The 25,444-nt window shown below is 42.2% G+C and overlaps 1 protein-coding gene across 1 annotated transcript; it reads right to left on the minus strand.

Moving 5' to 3' along the window:
- Positions 1-1,655: 1,655 nt before the first annotated feature.
- On the minus strand, positions 1,656-23,275 carry OLFM4 (olfactomedin 4). The gene is made up of 5 exons (XM_080661777.1): positions 23,023-23,275; positions 17,527-17,676; positions 11,649-11,861; positions 10,531-10,690; positions 1,656-3,679 (listed from the first exon to the last, which is right to left on the minus strand). Exons 1-5 carry the CDS (start codon positions 23,251-23,253, stop codon positions 2,877-2,879), a joined length of 1,557 nt encoding a protein of 518 aa, XP_080517903.1. The 5' UTR covers positions 23,254-23,275; the 3' UTR covers positions 1,656-2,876.
- Between the last annotated feature and the right edge of the window lie 2,169 nt (positions 23,276-25,444).

Here is a 25,444-nt window from a genome sequence, read left to right on the forward strand (position 1 = left end):
ACTAATTAGTATCAGGACTCACCTAGGCAGAGATGCTTGTGATACTGGGGTAGAGATTGGAGAAGAAACATTGAACCAGTGGCAGGGGAACTTTCAAGGTTTGGAAAGTCTTGCCAGGTAGGCTTGACTGATGCCCAGAGCTAGACAACTTCTTGGGACCACTTATAGAGGCAAGCATGTCACCACAGCTCTTCAAAATTCCCCAATGGCCCCCCAAATTATAAAAATGTAGGAAACCCTCAGAGCCACTGGTAATGCTCAGTCACCTTCTAGGGTCATTTGAGCCCACAGTTCCCTTTTTCAAGAGGAGACCTGAAGAAGCCAGGTTCAAAGGCTACATATTGTATGATTCCACAGAAATAGAAAATAGACCAGCGGTTGCTAGGGGCTAGGATATGAGTTAGGAGTTGACCACAAAAAGGCACAAAAAACGTTTGGGAGGGGGGCGATAATGAAAATGTTTTATAAACTAATAAATGTTTTATAAACTAAGCCTTGAAACAATTGTATACACTTTTCAAACTCATTTGATCACACACTTAAAATTCGCAGATTTTACCACTTCTCAATAAAGCTGATTTAAATATGTGTACATAGTTGTTGTTTTTCATTCCCAAAAAAAAGCAAGCTGATGAATCTGAGCTAAATTTGTATTGTATAACTTTTTGTAGGAAACCATGGAATCTGAATCCATTCAGTTGTTCAACCTTCCCAGCAGGGAGGTTTTCTGCAGGTGGCCACTGCCAGCTGATCCACTGTGTCCAATGGGAAGGTCCTGAAGGAAATTTTCAGGCAAATGCTTCTGTAGCCGTTTAAATAAGAAGCTGATTGCTAGAGTTACCTTGGCTTCCTGCCTCTTTTCCCGATCTTCAGAGGTCATACTGTGTATTCAGTAGAAACATTCATCTGGAAAATTGCCTAGGGCCAGATTAAATATAACATCCCTGTTTTTAACTTGTATCTCACATGACATACCTGTCTTTATCTTCATATCTTGCTGCATTTTGAAGGCCATACTTGGTCTCTATGTTTAGCTTTGAATGACAGGGGAAAATCCTGCTAAAAATACTAAATATTACAGCTACCACCTGCCTCAAAAGGCTTGGCATAGATTAAAAATTAGCGTTTTGGTAAGACTACACCAGCTTTGTCGATCTGTCCTTCCAGCTCTAGGTCACCCGGCCCCTCCACCTTCTTTTTGATAAAGGTACTCTCTCCCTAGTATGGCCAGTAAGTCCCTTTGCTTGCTGTGTAAGACCTCCTGTTTGGGAAAGATCTGGAGGTTCCTGACCCATGTTAATAGCTCATTTGGAAAAGGAACATAAGCCACACAAATATAGTCTAACATTGGAAATAATCAGATCAGTCATGCAAATTAATAAGTACATAAGGTCATATCCCAACAGAAAAGAGTGCAGTCTCAGACAACAAAAGCTGCCAGAAAGAATGGATTTTAAAGGGAAATGAAAAGACCAGCCTGATTTTGGACTCCTTTAAAAGCTATTAATGTTATTTGCCGTCATGTATGTGATCTCCCAGGCTTTGTTGTTTGGGAGGTAGCCATTCTCTGTACCTCACAGCAAAGTATAAGCTATCCTATTAAGAGTTTTTTTTTCTAATTAGATTAAAAGAGTAAATAAAACAAAAGACAACAATTTTTTTCAAAGCACATGTTAATCATTTATTTAAAAAAGAAGAGTATAGCATTGAGGGAGCCAGTTCTAGAGAGCAGAACTCATGAACATTAGGAAAAAAATATACCAAGACCAGATGATAAAGCCTCCAAAAGCGCAGAAGCACATACACCCACAAGGTTTTCAAACTACATTGATTGAAGATGTACTTGCAGCAGGTTTTCTATATTTCTTCCTCAAAAAAAATTTATTTTCTTACAAGTTTCAGTCTTAAACAAAGACAAAAATTGCATGAAACAATTGATATGACTTCATACAAGTCTCACATATGCTCCAAGGGCTTTGTTATATAACCAGACATGCTGCCATTTTATCTCTGCCATATGATCTTCTTACAGTCTTAGAGTCATGTAAGTAAACATTCATGATGAGGGGGAAAAAGGTAATTTTATCTCATATCTGTTACATGAAAAAAACTGTTTAATTTTTATTTAAAAAAGAAGATGTAGGAAGATGTGGGGGGGGGGCAATAATTGGTTGGCAAATCTATTTCCAATCTTCCAAGCTATCTTTGGGTTCTACTTATTCATATAAGTAGACAATGGGGGGAAATAATCCAGAGCCTCTTCTGCAGATCCACATGGGGTTGATTTTCAGTGTATGCTTCAGTATACAAAAAGGCTTTTCTCCAGAAAACTCAGAGGATTTTACAGATAAAATACAAGCACGCTAAATTTACTTATCTGCTACATACAAAACACCCTTTCAGGTTCAAACAGGAAAACAAAGTTAGAGATTTGGTCCTTCAAGGAGCTTCAGGTATTACTCTGCATAATTAGGCCCCAGGTTTTTATCAGATATGGAAGAATTATTTGGGCTATATGGAGGAGACTGGTCTCTGAGCCTCTCTGCTGTACAAAGAACCCCCAGAAACCATACAGAGTCCTCTTTATGTTCCATTATTTCCAGATGTCACCTCACTGAAGGTTTTTTGGGTCCATAATGTTCCTAGACCCCTGACAACCCCACCCTGGAATAGCTTTATTTCAGGAGGGAAATGCATCCTAAGAGGCAGACAAATCAGGACAAATATCTTAGGTCTCTAGTGTGGTAGAACTATGCTCCCAAATATTAGTGCTAAGCAAATATACTTCTGATACCCTTGCAGGTATCTAAACAAGTGGAGAATAGCATTTTTTCAACTAATATTTCATTTCTCTCTTGCCCTAATACCTAAATAGTTTAGCGGGGTTCCTGGTCAAAGATAAGATCATAATTCAGAAGGTAACCATCATTATAGACAAAAAGTTTCTGTTCAAAAGGGTGATAATTAATGCTCTGCACTTTTTCCTGCATCTTCTGCATGACAATGTTTAGGTTGCCCTCTCTCCCTGTGTTTGTGTCATAGTAGTAGAAAATCTCCTCTGTTCTGGTGTTCAGAGTACGGGTGGCATACAGAACCCCACAAACCATGAAGGCGTTAGAAACAGATGGTTTATACTGCTTGGTATGCCAAGTTTCTAGCACCACAAGTGTGGTGTCATTGAGCTTACTAATCACGATGTTACCAGTGCTGGCTTCCGTTGAATAGATCACCCACAATCCATTCTCATCTACAGCCAAATCAATATCTTGCCAAGCAACGTTAGCATATGAAAAGCGGTTATTAAAGGCAGCATCAGGGAGAGTTTGAGTCACAGCAACCGTGTTGGTGGTCAGGTTAACTTTGGCAATGCTGCGGGTGTTGTACCAGTTGATATACATGTTGTTTTTGTAAACTGCTGTACCACTACCTTGACCATACAGAATCCGGTACTCTCGGGCATTTATATACAATAGCAGATCATCCAGTGTGTTATAGAGTCTGTAATATTCCAAGTATCTCCCATCTGTATTCAAAGGTGCCACCCAATACAGCCCTTTGTCTGGATTCTGGGGAGAATAATCCCTACCCCAGGCACCATACTTGTAAGGAAACCCTCTCCAGTTGAGCTGAACTATAACAGGTCTGCTGATGTTCACCACACCACCGTGAGCACATGTCCCTATACAAACAAGAAAACAAAAGGGCATTCTTAGAGAAAATGAATGACAAGATACAAGCAGTTCATTATCCTAAGAACTAAAGGAAGGCATAAATAGTTGTCTTATTGAAATTCAATGTTAGAACCACAACAGTGGTTCTAACGGAGAAGAGCCAAAACCTTCTCTTGGTTTCAGTCTCACTGCAAACCTGCTATCAGCTCCACAAAGAACTTACCTTTTATTTCCATGGATTGGCTCTCAATCTGGAAAATGGGAATAATGAAACTGCCAAGATTAGAGGGACGGCACAAAGACAGAAACAGAGGATTTGGGGAATTTAATATATTTTCTTCTATCAGGGAGCATTTTGCAAATAGTATTTTATTTCCTTTTTCTTATAGAAAAATCAAGAAAGCAGGATCATCTCAGAATCTTACCCTGTTCTCATAAAGTCAGAAGGTGCCAGGGTCAGGAAGAATATGATGAAGGAGAAGATTGTCCCCGGCAACTCTCCTTTCCCTTCACCTTTCTCCCTTTGCCTGGGACTCCAAGTGCATATCCATACCCAGTACCAAGGCTGCCCCAAGCTAATCTTAATCGAAGAAGTTTTAAATGTGATATTTTAAAGATACAGAAAGATGGTTCTATAATGGTAGGATTTCAGCCTTGAGAAGCCATGGGAGTTATTTTAGGGCAACACTGCCTGCTCTGTGCCCAAAGCATAGCCCCCATCACATAGATCACTTGTGATTATCTTGCTGCAGGAGTTATAAGGAAGGTCTTGCTGTGTTCTACTACACCATCGGTCGCCAGCCGGTTGTCTGCGGACCACTGGTGGTCTGTGAGGTCCAAAAGGTTGGCGACCACTGTACTACACCACAGAATGACAGGCAAGTGCCTCATCATTCCCATTCTATTCTGTCGTTGTCACAAAGTGTACAATCAAGTGGGACCAGACTCACTGGTCCACTGAATTGATATCCCCTGTAAAACTTGGGTGAATGACTCAGGCTGGGTAAATGGCCCTTCACCTTGCATTTCCTCTAAAATGCCTGTGAGCTCAAACTGTTTTTGAGCTATAAAATCTATATGCAACCCTTATGACCTAACAACCGGAAAGACCGGTCTACCAGTCCTATGACGCTCAACGCAGGAGCTGCCCCCTGCTGGTCAGTGCACTCCCACAGCAGGAGCGGCGGCTGCTTTGGCACTGCTACATCCCTCAGGGGGATGTCGGACTGCCGGGTTTCCGCCCCATCAGGCCAAAACCCGGCAGTCTGACATCCCCTGATGGGGTCCGGATTGAGAGAGGGCGCAGGCCAGGCTGAGGGACACCACCTGTTCACAAATCCGTCCATATTTTTATAATAATTATTCAAAGAGTTGAACACACATTTTCTGGGCTCTTAATAAATACCCTTAAAAATGGGTGAGATTGTTTCTTGGATAACACAAAAAAAAATACAACTTCAAGTACGTTTTAGGACATTTTGCCTCATCCTGCTGCCTGGAACAGAGCAGGTGGGGGAGGAGGGAGCAGAACCTGAATTGTAGCTATGACTGGAGCTTTGGAGAACATATAAAGTGAGCTGAGCTCCAAAAAATTGCCTGAGGTTAGCATTGGATGGCAGGCGTGGGGGGGGGGGGGGGGCAGCAAAACTTTGCCTCTGAGTCTCTGCTCCTGACCCATTCTCCTCCTTGCTAAATGTCTCTCCCTCTCCCTACCTCACTCAAGGACTGATCAGAGGTGAAACCATTACTAGAAATCCTGCTTTTGTTTCTCCAATCTGCTGGTGCTTTTTGGTCCCAGAATTAAATATGTGCTCCTTAAATGCTCTCATAAATCTGCAGCTGATGGGAAAGCCAGCCAACCATACAACAGGTAGAAAAATAAAACCACTCTGTACCCAACCTCAAATAATTTTGCATATCATTAAGCAGAACACAGTCGTTGGTTTATTTTAATAATGCATGCGCCATTTCATAAATAAAAAAGCAACATGTGTTCAGCCAAGAGACTGCTCCCATAAAGAAACAATAAATAAAATTATAAATTATTATTTCTTCTCCTAAACGTGATCTCTCAGATGAATGCTTGTTTGCTTTTGTTTATGAAACAATATATAATTATTAAAATAAAGTTAGCGGTGTGTTCAGTTTAATGATAACAAAAAGTATTCGAGTTTCCATATGCTACAAACTGGATTTTCTAGTTAAAATGTATTCCTGAGAAGTTATTTATTTAACTACCTTTCACTCTGAGGAAATGAAAGAAAGTCGCTTTTTTCTTGCAGGTTAGAAGACTTAGGAATTGTTTGCTTAATTGAATCATGCCTTCCTGGAAAGGAAATATTCCAAGCCAATAGCCACAAAATATTTAAAGAAAATTTAAGATGCATATAACTAATTCAATCATCACCATGGGGTTAAAGATAATAAACTACTCTGTTCTAGATGTGGAAATCCTTATATATGAAAAAACCAAAATAATATTTTCTTTAAAATCACTACCAGTACTACTAGCACTAATAATAGTAATGGCTCATCACTTCACATGTTGGCCAGGAAATTAAAATTATACCTGGTATAATTATTAAAGCTGTATGAACTTAAATCTCTTTTCCTCACCTCCCAACCATTCCTAAATAATCTTGTTTGTTGTTTTTGTTTTGTTTTGTTTGCTATCTTTACTTTATCCTCTGTCTCCTTTGGGCCATTTTTAGGATGCTGGCTCTGGTGAAAAGTGAATGCAGGGAAAAAACTAGGCATTGTTGCCAATACTACAGATGTGACTATAGCCATGCAAAGCTATGGCAGACTTCCCTGGTTCCTGGCAGCAAACAGTCTTGGAAACAATGCTGAAACTGACAGCCAGTACCCACTGCTCATCCAGCCCAGCCAGAGTCCCCGACCCTGTCCCCACTTCCTCACCTACTCTAAGCTTCTCCCCAACCCTCCTATATCGACCCCCACCTCCCGGTCTCTTCCTTCATTTCAGGAGTATGTTAGAGATACTCCATTCCCTTCCTTACCCCTCCATCCCAACTTTACCCTGCTACTGGCATAACAACCCATAGCCCAGCCATGACACAAGAACTATGAAAAAACAATGAATCATTTTGCATTTTCTGCTAGAAGAGAACACAGCATAGAACTGAGAGCAAAAGTGCCCCTTGAGCTCCTCAACAAGTAAGGAAGAGAAGGTAATTTGGTATTAATCTGGTTGGTGGGTTGCTGGAACTTTCTTGTCATTCCAGGAGTCACAGGTGTACCTCTCTCTATTAGAGCATCTATGGAAGGCAGCCTGGCACAATGGAATATTACCAGGCAGATTTCAATTCAGTCCTGACCCCAGTACTTACTAGCTGTGTACCCTTGAGCAAGTTACTTAACCTCTAAGAAAAATACTAATACCGACTCTGCAGGACTGTTTGGAGAAATAGAGAAAAGGTAGGTACATGTAACTTAGTGAATGGTAACTATCATGTTACCATTGAAGGTCTATGTGACTATCTCCCTTCTTGGACAGTGGTTTTATACCCATCCTGGTAACCCAGAACAGGACCAGCCCTACAGTGTTTGTGGAATAAGGGAATAAAACACCAATCAAATCTCTCAAAACCAGTTTATCTACCCTTATTTATAAAATATCAGCTCTCTCTCCTACTGTATATCTGAATTTTTTAAAGACTCTGGTGTTCACTTCCTAGAACATCATACAAGGTACCTCTACACAATGGTAGCCTTGATTGGCAATCTCTTCACCATGTAATTCATTAGCTATTGCCATGACATTCTGAAAATATCCTGGGAAGCCACATGATGAAACTTTAAATTTCATAACTTGGCTTTTTTAAAGTATCATGGTTAGCACTTTTATTTAAAGCTGAAGATTATATACCTGCAGAGGAAACTTAATCTTAGATCTATCAATGTGCTCTCTCACCTGGACAAGTGAACTTTGAGCCAAAAGGAGAATACACTTGACTTGTGAAAATTAGGCAATTAAAATGGTAATAATTATAAAATAATTAAAACTAAATTGACTCTGAATTATTGGATATAAGCTACCCAACACTCTGCTCTTCCCCTAGGCTTGTGATTTTGGCAGGTCACCCCAAATCTTTCACACCCTAGTCAGCCACCAACCATTTACTGAGCACCTTCCTGTGTCAGCACAGAGCCTAGCATTTCTGAGCACAATGGTGATCAACCCCTGAACATTTCCATCACATTTTGCCTACACAGTCATTTAGATTCAGGGGGAAACAGAGAGACAGTCAGTTGTTTTCAGGAAAAAAAGTTAATGAGCAGGCGGCCAATTATTTTAGATTAGGAAGTTCTATGAAATGAAGCAGAAAAAGATGCCATTTGCAGCATAAAGCAAATGTAAAGTGTACTTTATTGAACCCTCACTGCATGTCCTGGTTCTAAGACCAAGCTGACCACAGGGATAGCAAACCACAGCTGCAGGGAGGGGCCAAGAGGGCACAGAAAGACTTCAGAGCTGAGACTTGCATGCGAGCTCTTTTGCTCAGTGCAACTCTACAGTCCAAACAGCAGAGAGGCCAGATTTTAAAGTCCCATAATAGTGAGGAACTTTAATTAAAGTCTCCACAGGCTCACAACTTGGTGGAGCCTGGGGATTTTTCAATTCTGCATTATCAACCAATCCAAACAGAAAGAGAGCAAGTGAAAGAAATTGATTTAAAAGCATGACAAAAAGTCAGTTTAATATAAACATCATAAATATAATATGAACAAAGCTGAAGGAGGGCCAAGTGGCTTGGCTGGGATCCAGGTACAGCCAAAGTTGTAGGAAAGTGAGAGGAAATCTGGGTCCAATTTGCTTTAAACAACACAGCTGGGCTGGGATGGCTGACAAAAGTCTAAGTGTGAGGACCTAGGGGAAAGTTCTGGGAGAAAATATTCTAACGAGAATAATCCAACAGACTAACTTGTTTCCTCCTTAGATACTAAGCAGTGTTCTTTCTCCGGCGTGACTGCCCTTGAGTTATTGATGCCTGACACTGTCGGTCCTGAGATGACCAGGAAGGGAAGGGCCTTGCATTTCAGCCTCAGCTCTGTCACTACCTATGTGGCCTCGGGAAAAGCAGCATCCTCACCATCTAAGTCCACTCCTCTGAAAAATGATGGGTCTGGGCTAGGTGGCCTTGAATGTTCATTGCTGCTCCAAAATGTCCTCAATCTAAGGGATGCATAGGCAACTGTGCCAGAAAAATCTATTCCCTGGGGAAGATTTGCTGAGGTTAAAAAAAGAAAGAGGAGAAAAAGGAAGAAAGTCTTGCTCAGGTATTATCAGGGGGTATCAATGCTTCGACTCTTATTCTCAAGGAGCCCTTAGTGGCCTAGCACAACGAGCTCTCATTTACAATGTATGTTGACACCACTGATCCCAGACCCAATTGAGCCTCACTTTGTTACAGAGGCCAGAACATGGCCTTTGTCCTAAACCTCCTCTGTATGTCATACTGCTGCAGATTCCCAACAGCAGAAGGAACAGGACCAAGAGGCTTAAAACTATGGCAGCATCTAATTAAAGCCTTAAAGAAGCCAGCCACACTGACAAGGATCCGGAAACTCGGGGCCTAAAAGGAAACAGGTTTGACAATAGGAATTAATGAAAATAGCAAAAGCTGACCATTTGATGAAAAGATACAGTCCTCATTCAGACGGAGATGCTCACGGCCTGTAGCAATTGTTTCCCTGTGACAAGGTGTCTCTAAAGGACAGGGCTGACTGCTGCAGCAGAGGCTGGCTTCAGTTCGCCCGGAGGGATGTGCCGAAGCGCACAATGACCTGGCACTGCCTTTGTTCTCAGCAAGGTTTTCATTTTGATGATCCTCGTTAGTAATAATAACAACCGCCAGTGTTTAAGTGCCGATCATAGAGCTCTGAGCTCCTCAAGCCTTGTTTCATTAATCCTCACAGCAACCCTGCAAGGCAGGCACTACTATTCTCCCATCTTACAGTGAGGAGATTAAGGATCTTTTCACTGTGGTCACGTAGCTGGGAAGTTCCGGTCTTTGGGGACCCAAAACCATGCTCCTGGCCCCTACACTCCACTGCCTCCATTCACATTCACGGGGTACTTATGGAGCAACCATCTCTATGCTATACTTGACCCCAAGTGTGATTCATTAGAGAGATGCCACCTCTGCCCTCCAGGAACTCAGTCCAGGAGGGACAACAGGAGACACCCACAAGTACAGGACATGTGGGGCCACCCGTTAAATCCTCACTGAATCCCAGGACACACTATACAGCAGGTGCTCAACATGCACTTAAGAAGAGCACAGAGAGCCCTGGCCAGATGGCTCAGTTGGTTGGAGGGTCGTTCTGTACACTGAAAGGTCTGAGTGTGATTCCCCGTCAGGGCACATACCCAGGTTACAGGTTTGATCCAGCAACTAATGAATGTTTTTCTCTCTCCCTCTCCCTTCCTCTCACTCTAGATTCAAGTCATAAACCCAGCTCATCAGCTAAAGGAGCTAATCAGCCCTTACAACCCACAGAGAGTGAGGAGGCCATGCAGATTCCAGACCCTCTCACAGGCCCCCTGATAGCAACTCCGTCACTGAGGGATGTTTGTCCTATTAGTAAATGCAGAGGGGATATATGTAACATGTGGATTTTGCTTTAAATCAACTCATTGTTCGTGCTTTTCCTCTCTGAGCTCCAGAATGTGATAGTTTGTAAAGCTACTAGGGAAGGAGATCTAAGACATGGAAGGGTAAACTCAGGACGGCAAATGCCCATCTTTGCTTAGGGTTACAATCCGAATCCCTTCCCCACCCCACTCTAGGCTCCTGGGGGCCTGGCTCAAGTGGTAGAAATGTGACATGCTTACCTGGAGCAGGAGGAGGGGGGGCAACAGGGATGTGTTCATCTTTAGAGGCTTCACATTCCTTCAGCTTGTTCTTCAGCACCGCGATTTCTCGGCGAATGCTAAGGACATTGTTTTTGTCTAGTGTCTCGAGCTTCTCTACCAGGAGAGTCATATTCCTTATCTAAGAAAATAAAAATTCAGAGTGACTTTATATTATTGTGCAGTTTCTTTCATAAACATTCCGAGGCTGAAATTGTCACTTAGTGAAACATCGCTAGAGAATGCACCCGAGATTCTCCTGAATGGTTTCATTTGGAAGAGTACATTTTATGGTTTTGCGTGAATGCCTGTCAGATCTCAGGCAGATGTGTGTGACAAGAAAAAAATGGCAAAGATTTTAACAGCTTCAATAATAGAGCACAGGCTCAGTCTAAGCACCCACAAATGTCCATTAATGTTCATTTCTAATAACCTTCTCCCGTAAACTCGTGCTTACTCCTGTTGTATCATAATTAAGTTTTTAATGAGTGGTGAGAGCCAGAAAAAAACTTAAATTCTAAAATATGTAACTAGAATTCTCAATTATAGCCTATGTCATGATGGTGCTAGTAAATTCTCATTGATATAAATTACTCAACCATGGTCTTTATCCACAGACTTTAAAAGGCTTCACTAAAACATACTCAGAAGAACCTCCCTTAAAAAGGGTTGCCAGAATGTAGAAAGAAATTCCAAGAGGGATCAAGGATTACATGATCACCCAAAAGGAGAAACAGATCTTAGAGAGTCCAAAATCAGGTAAATTGTGGCTTCTAGTCCCTTGAAGATAAAACTAGAACAGAGAAGACACTTGGTCTATGTTGTCCATAAAGTTGTTTTATGTCATCTCCTTTCTAGAGACATGTAAATGCCATTGGCTCTGGGACATGACCCTGATCATTAGTTGACACCTGCTCCTCAGTCAATATGTCCCCCTTGTGCTTAACTTACCATCTAAGCAGAACACCAGGATATGTCACCTGATTCTGAGAGAGTACAGAATTAGAAGTCCGAAGAAAGAGATCTGTACATCCTCAACCTACCACTGATAACTGAGGACATTTATTATTAATACACTGAGAAGTGAGTTCACCTCTTACCTCTACTTCTAGCTGGTCAACAATTACTGAGCTTCCAACAAAAGTGTCCTTCAGCCGGATGATCAGCTTCTCCATCTCTTTCACTTCTATCTTGATCAGTTCAAAGTCCAATTCAGTGTAAGAAATAGAATCCTTTTCCATGATCTCTACTCGGACAGTTAGGTTTGAGAGTTTCTTTTCATAGATACTGATTAACTGGACATACTCCTTGACCTAAAATGGAATAAAAAAAACCTCAAGTCAGTTCTCAGAGTGGGATCATACAGTCTTCCTCTACTACCACACCCTTGGGGGCAATTTGATTGCTGTTAATCATTAAAGAAACAGATCAAAAATATATTTCACAATATATTTTTTCATCTAGCCAAATCAAAACTATAAAAAATATATTCCTACAATTGGGGAGGTGGATTTTGCACTTACATAGACTAAAAATAATTTTGTTTCAGAATCATCATTTGCAAGTACATTTTCATCTCTGAATTAATATTTGAAGATATCAGCTCTCCACACTAAACTGTTTGAATCAACTCTCCCTTCAAAGCACATGCTCTAAATCAGGGTTTCCTAACCTCAGCACTATTGACATTGGGGACTAGATCTTATCTTGTGTATTACAGGATGTTTAGCAGCACCCCTGGTCTCTAAATGCCAAAGGCACCCACCCATCACCCAGGTGTGACAACCAAAAACGTCTCAGAGATTGCTAAGTGTTCCCTGGGAGCAAATTCACCTTCACCGCCACTACCACCACCCTTTCTTCATTTAGAACCACTGCTCTAGAAGAAGAAATGCACTAAGTACAATTCTTTCCTTGGTCACCATATGTAATGAGTTTTGAGCCCCTCTGCCTTTTATAAAATGGCATAAAGACTTAACTTACTACACAGTATATGAATGTATGTGCACATTTCATTAAGTGTACCTGTATTTATTCCAAAAACTGCTAATTGCAATCAGACCTTAAAATTATACCTTTGTTGCATATTTTTAAATGTCTGATCATTAAAATACTTCCAGAAATTCCCTTGGTATTTTAATGTATAATTGGAATCGCCAAATGGATATTTCAATAAACACAGTTGGTTCTTTCTGTGTCTGATCTCTAAAAGAAATGCCATGGTTTGGGGGTTTTTTTAAGGATCTGCTCATTATAAGTTGCTGGTTTTACATTCTTTTTAAACATTTGAACATAAGTGATACTTTTCCCCAAACCATGCTAATGTCATGTAGCTGATCCACAGTGCCTGGATGAATTCAGGGCCAGATGTTGGCCTCTAATCCTTGTAATACTAAAGGCAGCCCTAACTTCTGTCATTTTAGCCCTTCCACTTAACCCCGCTGTGCAAATTAGTATAGACTCATAGGCCGCAGACCTAAAGAGCCAGGGCTTCAGGCGGAGAGGATTTTAATGAAAGTTGAAAATGCAGCCGTTGGCACTGCTCATGTATCTCCTCGGGCAACTGATGCTCACGGCCATCAGATGTGCCATCACCCAGAGGATGATCAGGCTGGTGATATTTTGGCAGATAAGGAGGTTAAATATATACACATATATATGTATGAAACCTAATAAGTGACCCTCCAAATAAAGTGCCAATCTATTGCATAAATGAAAGTTTGTGAAATGAGTATTCCTGTTGGCATTTGGCCTTGCCAGCTCTTAGAACAAATGAAACACCCTCTGCTTTCCTGGAACATTTTGGTGGCACGTCACAGCTGTTGTTCCACAAAAATGAATGACTCAACTGTCATCTGTGCTAAATAAAATGCGGCTCTCTCTGAAAACCAAGGCATAACTTGGAGTTTGTTTGCTATGAGTATGTGTGGTGTGCCGGCACTAGTTCAGCCACTAAATGAAAGGTCTTTGGAGATCTGTTTGGGGAAGGTTTAGGTTCTTTCAGCTTAGACTGTGTTCAGGAAAACTGGAATCATCTATGGAGCTCGGAAGACGGGGGAGAATTTGAGGATGAGCCAGAAAAACTTCACAGTCTGAACTTTACTAATCCAAGTGGGTTGTTAGTATAAAACTTTCACATGTACAAATCTTTAATGTTGAGATGGCAGGGAAAATTCTGAGAACATCCCAGCTCTCTGGAAGCTACAGTCTTAGCTGAGGCAGCCCAACTTGCCCTAGGATGTGCGGAAGAATGCGGGTCTAGCCTTAAGGAGACATATCCCGTGTCAATGTCTCTACCCACGGCTCCTCCTCATCACTACAAGTTTGAGCTTTAGAAGATTCATCTATCCTGGCCTTCAGTTCACAGCCTAACATTCAGAGCGTCCATGCTTATATTTATTGTACACATATTATGTCATTGATGGGTTCTAAGAATCAAAGTTTGTTTAGGGATTTGTTCTGGAATGTTTGTTGTTGTTCTGTACAATAAATGTGGTCCTGCAATAAATAAGGATGCAATACAGCAGGCTATTAAACTAAAGAATTAGTCTGGCTTGTGTTTCTACCAGTTCTCCAAAATCTGTGATCATAACTATGGACAGATTAGTTGAAATAAGTAAATATACTTTGCAGCATACTCTTATTTTAATACTAGGGGGGTTGTTCCTCAGCCCAGCCTGCACCTCCTCGCAGTCCGGGACCCCTCTGGGGGATGTCTTTGCACTGCCACGGAGGCAGTAGAGGCTCCTGCCACCACAGCTGTGCTCACCAGCTGTGAGCCCAGCTTCTGGCTGAGTGGCACTCCCCTCTGTGGGAGCGCACTGACCACTAGGGGGCAGCTCCTGCATTGAGTGTCTTCCCCCTGGTGGTCAGTGTGCATCAGCGACCAGTTGTTCTGTGGTTTGGTTGATTTGCATATTAGGGTTTTATTAGATATGATGATGATATCTTTCAAAATAATGCAATGAGATTAAATGAGCTTGAATTGACCATCACAACATATGAAGCACCTCAGAGTTACACCCACATGAACTCTAATCTGACCAAATCACTTAATTTCTCTAAGCTTTAGTTTCTTCCTATAAATTGGGGATAAAGGTATCAAGATACAAGATTATTGTGCAGACTAGAGATAATATGTATTAAGTGCCTAGCATAATGGATACCCAATAAATTACAGCAATTATTAGAGAAACAGTGATTTTGTGTGTTTTTTTCAATCTGACCTTTCAATTTATTATATTTCACTGCACAAAACATTGCTCAATCAATGTTGCTTGTTTATGAGTTGCCTAAATGTCTTGCAGGCTGCCTCATCCTTATCATGCATGAAGAGCTATTAGCAAATGCTTGATATTAAATAACTTGCCCCAAAGAACATAACGTTCCAGAGAAATAAAATCCTAAACTGCCTTTTGTGTCGTCCCCTTCCTAAGTATAGTCACAAGAGGACGTATCATAAACAACAGAGAAGTATAAAACGCTTTCAGCATCTTAGAGACATAAGTCTTCTCTGTGTACTGGCAGATAATGAATCAATGTAAGGCAGTGAAAACCCTTTTCTACTGGTCTGCCCAAATGGGCATTCCCCCAGGCCTCTAGATAAACGGTGATTTCCAAGGCAACCTAGGGACAGCTATAATAATTCACCTGGAAACTCAAAAGCCCTCAGCTGAAGAGATAACTTTGGATTTGAAGGCATTAGTGACCTACTGCCTCTCTTCTTGGGTCTGCACTGGAGGATGGTGGCAGTATGGCTGAGAGGAAAGAGAACTGGGATTAACCAGCCAGAGAGCAATGACCTTTACTCTTATGTCTCTTTACCTTTATGAACCTGTTTTTCCCTCCCTAAAATGGGAAGGAAAACATGGGCCTATCTGCCTTGAGAGTAGACTAGAAATGGAAGCATTTAGAAAATGACAAACATAACATTAACATTATTTTTATTATCAACTGTCACACCTATCTAATATGCAAATCTCAACAAGCAGGACTATTTCTTTCTTAGGCCTTAATCACAAATATATTTAGGACAACTTGCTGACATTTTCAGAACTCAAAGTTTTCCCATCTACTCCGAACTCCCTCCCTGCCAATTATTAGCAAGGCAGATGCCACCTGCCCCTCTCACAGAATTGGAATTAAATGCCCCATATTCACAAACTGGCAAGTTACATGCTCTCTGGAGCAGCTTGGGGCTTCACACTGCCCTTCACACTCCTGCCAGCAGAGAAGACATGCAAATCAGGAGCTTGCACTATTTCAAAGCAAATGACTCTAACTGAAGAGATCTTTACCTAGGATTTTCCTCCACTTGTTATGTTTTTATGCATAACTTCTTATCTGTACTTGACTATGCTGGAATAAGGCTATGAATATTAATGGTTGGAATTTATAATTTAGTGCTATGCCTTTTCTGCTGATTAATTCAAGGACATTTTATTTCTTAAAAAGCTAGGTTCCTGGAGTTATCAAACACATTTTCCTGGACACTCATTTAAATTTAGAATATTTATCTACCAATTCTGGCTGAAAGCAGGATGCCAGCCTCACCATAATTTTTGTCTTAAAGGATAACTATGCTGGATATTGTGGTAGCTAAACTTAAATGTCTCAGGGAAAACTTATTTGGAATCTTGCAGGTAGGCCAGAGCTCCTTGTAAATTAATGGATTTGTAATTAATAATGTATAATGTGATAATAGCCCAGTGTGAACTTCACCTGTGCAGAAAATGGGAGCCTTTCTAATTGATTTTTAAGTTGGCTAAAAAGGCAGAAAGGGTCAAAACTGGAGTCCCATTGCCCCAGCCAGTTCAGAGGAAGTCAGGCCCTGCAGGACAACCTCCTCCACTAGAGGAAAGGGCTAACCAGGGGTGGAGTCAAGGTCTCTACCGAGACTAAGTGACCTTTTAGTCTTGATTCAGATTCCCAGGGAAGCCTTAATTTTTGGTCTAATGCTGGACACGTCTAATGTACTGTTCCCAATGCGACAAATAGACGATAACCACCAAAAGGGGAAGGGGGGGGGGAAGTAAATTGAAAAGAGGAAATAAGAAAATAAATAAAAAGCTTAAGAAAGGAAGGAGTATAAGAGGCAGAAGATTTGTGGGAGTGGAGGAGGAGAAGGAAGAGGAAGAGAAAGAGAAGGGCCTTCCAAAAAGTAAGAGAAAACCAAAAAGCGTTTTAAAAGATTAAGGAATGGGAAAGAAAGATGAGGAGGAATGGACAAGGGAAAGGACTGCGGCAGAGAAAGAAATTTAAAAAAATAAAGGGAGGGGGAAGGGGTAAAGGAAAAGGAAGAAAAAGTGAAAGAAAAGGAAGCTAAAATAAAACATGAAGAGGACAGAGGAGAGGAAAGAAAAGAAAGCAAAGTTGGAGGGAAGACCAAGAAGAAGACCAAAAGGAATTAAAGGCAATGAAACAAAAACAATTGTAGACTTGGGGTTTGCAGGGAGAGCTCCAGGCCTCTTTCCAGTGGCATGAGCACCGCAATCCTGCTGTGAGTGTATCCATGGCGTGAAGAATCCCCATCCCGTGTCTTCCCGTGCCCTCATTCCTCCTCCTGTAAAGAACTTCAAGGTGTGCTGTAAATAAACGCTAAAGCCTCCGGAGAAGGCAAACATGCTGTCTGTGATGCCATGAAGAACAGCTGCTTAGAAAGTCCTGAATAAAAGTGTTTTGTGAACTAACAACAAAAGCAAACTCAAAGATACAGACAACAGAATGGTGCTTCCAGAAGAGAAAGGGGGTGGGGGGGAGGGTGAAGTGGATAAAGGGGGTAAAATATATGACAATGGAAGGAAACTAGACTTCAGGTAGTGAGCATGCCATAGAGTACACAGATGTTGAATTATAATGTACACCTAAAAACTACATAAGGGTGTTAACCAATGTTATCCCAATAAATTTAATTTTTAAAGTTTTGTTTTGTTTGTTTGTTCTTATTAAGATATTGTTGGGAGAGGGGAAAATGCTTACTTTAGAAAGCTCTTTCTCGAACCTCTGGGAGAGGATGTGCGCTGTGATTTCCAAGTGTTCCATTCTTTCCACGGGAAATGTGGTGTCTGGCAGGGCAACAGAGCACAGGCAGGTCCCGCGGTCATCCTTGGAGCCGGTAAAATTGGAAAACTATAAATAAAAATAAGTTCAACATCAGTAATAAGCTGAGAAATTAGCTTTTTGGCAACTGGAGTGACAGAAATTGGCTTGTCAAAAGAGTGCTTAGACTCACAGCCGTGGGCAAACTACGGCCCGCGGCTGTTCTATCCGGCCTGCGGAGCCGAAAGAGCAGAGGGTTCTCTTGCTCTCCCCTCCGCTCCTTTACTTTGAATTTATATTAGTTCACACAAACACTCCATCCATGCTTTTGTTCCGGCCCTCCGGTCCAGTTTAAGAACCCATTGTGGCCCTCGAGTCAAAAAGTTTGCCCATCCCTGCTTTAGAGGCAAGCAAGTGGAGTCCAATACATAAATGAATAGAATCATAGAAACAAGCTAAAACTGCCATGAGTCACGGGCAGTAACTACTCTTAGCATTTTCGCCACATTCCCACCTGTTGGGCTAAACCACTGTGTTAGCCACCTTTATCTAAAAGAAGATTCTCCTTTCTTGAGGAGCCTTAAATAAAATTACTACTGTCACTATGTAAGGAAAGGGAAATAAAGAATGAATGAGAGTCCTAAATTTAAATTCAAATTCTACCACTTATCTGACAGGACTATGGGGCAATATAATCCATAATGGTCATTGTAAGCTTCCCTACACACGAGAACAAAGGACCAGAAAAAAAAGCTTGCTGGACACCAGGAGTCAGACCAGACAAGGAATGGACACTGTCCTGAAGGCACCTGATCACACATCTGCACTCCATCTGCATTCCAATCCCGCCCCCCGCCCCCCCAATTCAGCCCCCAAACCCAATGACTGCATATAAGGATGAAACCCCAGCTCCTGGGTGCTGCCACCATCGACCCAGTGTTCCCCTGGCTCGGTGCTGTGCAGCCCTTCCCTTGGATGTCCCATTCCCCATCCCCTTTCCTTAAATAAAGTCAGTTTTTCTTTAGTCACCATCTGAGAGGGCTATTTAGCCTACGGCACCTGTCACTTCCCTATTTAAGTCTCCGTTTCCTCATCTGTCAAATAGAGATAACCTACTTCCCAGGTTATCCTTCAAATTAACTGCGTGCTATAAACCAAGTCCCGGGCACACACGGTAGGTGATCAGTACATGTTACTTTCCTTTTCCTTCTACTTACTCATTTTCTTTTCCTCACCTTCACCCAAACCCCAACCCAACCCCCGCCCCCCATAGGAATGAGGAAAACATCAAGGATATGGGTTACAGTGAAAATATACAATGCAAATTCATATCCTCTCTTCACCTGGGAAACAGTATAATTAACATCCTTCAAAGTGAAAAGAAACCAGCCATTTGTTAAAAACTGAACAATGTATGAGTTTGAAAGTCTTGTTCAAATTTTTTAGGTTTTCCAGCTTACCACTTTCAGAAAAGCCATTTTAAAATATTTGATGTTTTTTTAAAATATTCAGGCTCACACTTCATTGCCACTGCATATTTTAAAATGACAGGTTTGAAAGATGTGGTTTTTCTTTTGGCCCCTTTGAACTTTCCCAATGGGATCCTGCCACAATTAACATTTTTTATTGCTGCTACTGCTTTACAGAGTAACTCTTGGCAGCCACCTGGCTGTGCCTTTCAGTGATCTCACCTGCCCGCCATCCCAAAGCTCACCTGTGGACCTCAACCCACAGTATCTGTTTCTGAAATTATCAAGAGAAGAGCAATGGTTTTCAGAGTGTGAAATAAATCCAGGCTACTCCTCTCAAAGTTTAGGAGATCAGCTGGCTGCAGCTAAGGTTGTGAGTTCTGTGCATTTAATGTCCACCAACTTCCATGATTCCTAAGCAAGATGGACCTAGATGCTTCTGTAATCAAGAGTTATTCCATCAGGCCCTAACTGGTTTGGCTCAGTGGATAGAGCGTCGGCCTGCAGACTGAAAGGTCCCAAGTTCGATTCCGGTCAAGGGCATGTACCTTGGTTGCGGGCACATCCCCAGTGGGAGGTGTGCAAGAGGCAGCTGATCGATGTTTCTCTCTCATCGATGTTTCTAACTCTCTATCCCTCTCCCTTCCTCTCTGTAAAAAATCAATAAAATATATTTTTTTAAAAAAAGAGTTATTCCATCAGTGATCTCTGTCTTTTGCATATATATATATTTGTACCCCAAACTCCCTATGCCAAGTAAATTCCTAACAATCCCTCAATTTCTTTTTCCCAATCACACCCACACCTACAAAAACTGAAGAATAAGGAGGAAAGACAAGCAAGTTTATGCTGAACACCAGGGCTAGGAGGGGGGGAATTGAAGGGTCTTTGCCAGGATGAATAAGGACTGGACAAGCCACACTGGGAACCTGTCACAGAGGCCAGCTTCCCTTGGAACCAGCTTTATAATTCCCTCTGAAGATAGAAAGACTCCAGCTCAAGCATGCCAAGCCTTTTACAGAAGGACCAATATATCATGGGCTTTTGAAGAAATAGCTTATTATAATAACCGTGCCAATAAAAAAAAAAAAAGAGTCTTACATTGCATTTTGACAAGGGAAGGTTAATTAGCGGCACAAGGCAGGGTTGGACCATTTTTCGAGTTCTGTGAAAAGCTCTGTCAACTCAAAAAACACTGCAGGTCATCAAGCAGTCTCAAACAATCAACTAGAAACCACTAGCTAACAACTTTTCATCTTGAAGTTCACCTGAAAGGCAGGCAAATAATTATAAGCCCTGCTGACAGTCATTCCACAAGCTTCTATTGAACATCTCTGTCCCAGTGCTGCAGACTCCCCAGCTGCCATCCTGCTTATCATCAGCCCAGCGTGCTCAGCTGACATCAAAATGGTCCATAAGTTTGATCAGTGCCTCCCATTAGAGATATTTTTGCTCCTCGAATTCAAAGACAATGAAGCTAATGGTGATGGGTCTCTCTCTGTGGTGAATGCTTAAACTCTATGTGTGTGTAATATGGAGAATGGAAGACAAAGGCAAGTGCTTGTCCCTTTAGTTATTGGGAAGGTATGTGATTCCCCTTGTGGAGGGCAAATAAGACCCTGACACCTTATACTGGCAGGCCCTAACTCAGCATGTGTTCAGTTAACATTTACTGGTGTCTACAATGTGCCAGGCTCTGTGTTAGAGGTATAGACAAGGGAATCAGGCTCATTTTCATGGTGAAAGCCTACATTTTTTCAACAGCCTCTTAGCCTGATGACAAAAGTACATGACTCATTCCGGTTCCGACTCTGCCAGTTACTGTGTGGAGCAAAGCATGGAGCCTTTTCTCATCTATGAAATGAGGACCCTGATGGCGGCCCCTTCATTGGAGGGCGGCACCTGAGGCATGTAGAGTGCTCTGAGCACTACAGCAGAAGGTGCGACTCACATTTGTGATTTGAGGTTGAAATTGGCTCTAATTAGCAGCCAAGTCTAAGTGCCTGTGAAGATTCAAGGCATAAAATAATGGCACTCAACATTTTCAAAGTACAGAAAATGATACATTTGGAATTTGCTCAATGACAGTTATGAAGGGGTTTTCCACCATTTTCCAAAGAGCTCATCAAGCTGACAGCCAGCCCTGGAAAACTGGGTTTACAGTGGAAATAACACCTTGCTGTCTGCCGTAAAAAAGAAGTTGGCATTGTAATACTGACTCACCGAGGAAGATAAGCAAACAGGAAAGAAATTAAAACCTCTAACCACAATTTAACTACCATTTCTTATCTACTTTTAAATATTCATCTCCTTATCAGATAATAGGTGTTTTAGATTTCTCTGTTTCTTGACCTACATTTTATTTTCTGTTATTTTAGCTAATCACTTTACTCAAATGTTGATTTCTGATTGGTGGTGAAGTTTCAAAATAAATTATTATTGTTGTCTCATTTAAAAAATGTTAAGTTATAATTATCTCCATGAAAATCATTTAGTTAAATGAAATAAAATGATGCATCTGATTTCTGGCTACAAAGAATATTTGTGCATAATCTTGATTCCCAGGGCATTCACCTCTTAAAAATAAGCAGTTTTCATCTATATGCCTTGAAAATACAGAAAGCTGCATAGAGAGAGATGATGAGGAGCATGGGCAGACAGTTTGAGCTACAGAACTTGATTGCTTAGTGACCTTAGCCAATGGCTTCACCTCTATAAGCCTCGTTTTCACATCTCTACAATGGGAACGTTAATTTTACATACCTCTTAGGGTTAAATAAGATAATATATAATATGCACTTAACATAGTCCTGGCATTTATTAGGCACCCAATGAACACCATTGCTGCCATTTCTATCTGGATCCTATCCTTACTATTTTTTATTCAATAAATTTGTATTGCCTATATTAGCCCTGTTGGTAAAACAAAAACAACAAACAAAAGTCTTTTCCTCCCCTTTTCCCATTGGCCCTTCCATTCAGACAGGATCACATAAGACCTGACCTGTGAGTAAAGATCACAGAAATGCAGAATGGGCTCTGGGGGATTTAAGACTCCCCCACCCCAATTCACACCTGAGCCTGGAAAGCCTAGGTTTTGCAGGGCAAAGCTCCTACTGAAAGGCTCAGAGCTGATGTAGGCAGAGAAGTGAGGAATTGCTTCTTGCCCTCTCATCTCTCACCCCACCATGCCTCTTTCTATTTCTTTAAAGAAGGTCCATAGGCCTCATTCCCCAAAGAACTGAGCTCACTATGCGTTCTGTGATGTAGCCTCCAGCTGGACCAGTTTCTTTCTAGTACATGGTTTACTTTGTTGCTACCTCTCTTATTTTGAACTAAAAATGGCTCTAAAAATTCCCTATAAGGAAGATTGAAAGAGAACTATTACTCCTCTGGGAAAATATCTATGTGTAATAAGACTTTCCTAGAGACCAATGTCTCCTCCCGCTACTTCTGTTGCCCATCTCCTTTACAAACCAGGCTCAGAGAAACCGTCAGGGCTCCAATGAGAGCACTGTGGCTCACTCTCCCTCCAGGGCTCTCCTTCACCATCCGCAGGGGCCCTGCTGGGCAGTAAATTAATTGGATAAGCTTCTCTGGAGCTGCACAGGCAGGGCCAACTTCCCTAACAGTTCTCACAGAAGATAGAACCTGGGCATCTCTGCTTTTGGAGCCCCCCTCCCATTCCTCCTCCCACTCTAAAGTGCAGGCAGGTTAGAGACCCTCTTTAAAGCTTAGATTGTTTCCTGAAAGCCGCTTGCTGGAGAACCCAGATGTCATCTCTCTTGCTAACAATTTAATTATTTCACCCAGGTTTTAATTCATTTCCATGACGCCTACAGTTAACAAAGGGAGTCGTAAATCTTTTAGAGTGCTCAGGTCTAGCCATCCATGAAATTATATCCAGGTCCCCAAAAAGCAAGAGGAAAAGAATGAATGCAGCTCTCAGACTCTGGAGCCTACTCACCTGGGACACAGAGCCAGAGCCAGAGCCGAAGCCTCCGCTGGCGCTACCACCGGAGCTACCCCTGGAGCTGGAGGCACCGAAGCTGCTGATGGAGCCGGAGTCAGAGACGAAGTTAGAGGTGAAGTCAGTGAAAGGCAAGGAGCTGGGGCTGGGGCCAGGGGTCACCAAAGCCCCTGCAGCTGGGCCGAGGAGGAACAGAAGTGCTTCTAGGAAGGGGCGGCCGGGCTTCATCTTGTGCTGTTGGCTGGAGCAGCTGGCTTCTGCACAGAGTCCAGGGCCTTCTTATAGTGCCCAGTGGGGATTTCCCCAGGGCCAGCTTGTGGGGAAAGAGGAAGCCACCAGGGAGCACATGACAGCTCTGGGAGGGTCAGGACACCCAGGAACCTGAGTCACCTCCACACCTTGTCTCTGAGCCCAGCTCTGTCAGCTGCCCCTTGATCTGGGTATCTCCTTCCAAATATTAATTCAAATGTGCTTTTTCAAGCCTAATATCTCATTTCCACCATGCTACTTCCTTGAAAGATGCCGTATCAAAGTAGTCTTTGTGGATAAGACAAAGCTGGAAGGTCCCAGGAAGGAAAGGCAACCCTCAGTCCTCTGCCAGAAGCCACTTTAGGGGCCCATTTCACTGAATGCTGTTCTCCAGAGATAGGCAGGGAACTCAGTGAGAAACTGTGACTCTCCCCAGCGTGTTGTGATTCCTTCTTCAGCTGCTACTGCCCGGGTCCTCTGACCTCTCCTTTGCAGTGTCTGCTTCTAGACCAAGTTCTCTCAAAAACCCACACTGAGGGAGGAACCAGCAATGTTCTGCTCCCTGGAAACTCAGTTGGGGCTCTGCACATGAAGCACTCACCACTGTGGCTCCATGAAGGAGAAAGAACCCCAAGAGGAGGCTGCCCCAGACCCAGCAGTTACTCTCTCCAGAGGATCCTGTCTGAGCTCCATTGTCCCAGACCCTCCTGTGAGCTGGCCAGGTGGTCAAGGGCTCAGTGCTTATTCATCATGAAACAGACAGGAATGGTCTTTAGGCTCCATTTGTACATCTCTAACATTTCACACATCTCTGTGTCCTCTGCCTTCCTCCCTGCAGAGAAAGGTGTTGGCCTGAATATTAAAAACTAGCTCCATCATTCAGTGACCTTTGCAAGTCCTTTAGCCCCTCTAGTGTTGTAACAATTTTAAATTGTTAGATTTAAATAAAATATTATATGGGGAGTTGCTCAGAAGCTTTGAAGTGTTATGCAAATGTCAGATATTTGTGCTCCTTTGTTGTTGTTTTGTTTTTAATTTTCTAAAGCCTGGTTCAGTATGTGAGGTTGTTGGGTTCAAAACAGAGAAAGAAGGTCCCTGCCCACTTCATCTTCGCCCACCCCAGGAGTATTTGGAAGACCTGGTTTGAAGGATTCTTTCTCCTCATGGGCTCTACAAGCTCTCACAATAAACACTGCTAATGTGAGAAACAGTCTTAAATCCTTGGTAAACTATTCAGATACTGAGGGAAGGGAACAAGCAGGAAAATAAGAATGAATGAAACAGTGAGAGGATAGAGAGGAAAGGGGTGGGAAGAAGGACAAGTCTCTCTTTTGAGTGTACCCCAGGTGCATTTGGGTTGCATTCCTCTTTATGTGCCCCACCCTCCCCCTGACCCACCTAAATCATTCTCCCCAACCTTTTTCTTTTTTAATATATTTTATTGATTTTTTTACAGAAAAGAAGGGAGAGGGAGAGAGAGTTAGAAACATCGATGAGAGAGAAACATAGATCAGCTGCCTCCTATACATCTCCTACTGGGGATGTGCCTGCAACCAAGTTACATGCCCTTGACCAGAATCGAACCTGGGACCTTTCAGTCCGCAGGCCAACACTCTATCCACTGAGCCAAACCAGTTAGGGCAATTCTCCCCAACTTTAAGGTCCACACTTTCCCAACCATTGAAGCTGTTATTGTTGCCTCCACATTAAAACATACCTCCAAACCCCACAGGATATCTTCTCATACCAATCTTACACCCATTTTCAGCTGGGTGTGGTCATTAGAGGTGGTAAGAGTAAACCCAAGAAAGACAGGAGCACTCTCCCAGAAGCTTTCTGGAAACAACAGGGTCTACCTACATGTCTGCTCCAAAGTTAATCTGTGGTGAAGACTGAGGTCAAGGATAGGTAATCCATGGCCAGCTCTTATAAGGCAGGAGGAGTATTTTGAAGCCCATCTCTCATATTCTGCCCTAAGTAGGGTTACCAGATTTAGCAAATAAAAATACAAGACAACCAGTCCAATTTGAATTTCAGATAAATTACAAATCATCTTTTTAGTATATGTCCCATGCAATATTTGTAACATATTTGCTATACTTGGGCAGAGCCTCCTGGGGCAGGATGTGAGCCATGAAATGCACTGTTCCCTATGGGAACAGATTTAGCC

The sequence above is a fragment of the Plecotus auritus genome (assembly GCF_963455305.1).
Source record: "Plecotus auritus genome assembly, chromosome: 3".
NCBI lineage: Eukaryota > Metazoa > Chordata > Mammalia > Chiroptera > Vespertilionidae > Plecotus > Plecotus auritus.

Coding starts and splice junctions, on each gene's coding strand:
- OLFM4 (XM_080661777.1), bottom strand. CDS start 23,253: ATGAAGCCCGGCCGCCCCTTCCTAGAAGCACTTCTGTTCCTCCTCGGC. Junction 17,677..23,022: donor GCTCTGGCTCTGTGTCCCAG/GTGAGTAGGCTC, acceptor TTTTATTTATAG/TTTTCCAATTTTACCGGCTC. Junction 10,691..11,648: donor TTGACCAGCTAGAAGTAGAG/GTAAGAGGTGAA, acceptor TTATTTTCTTAG/ATAAGGAATATGACTCTCCT.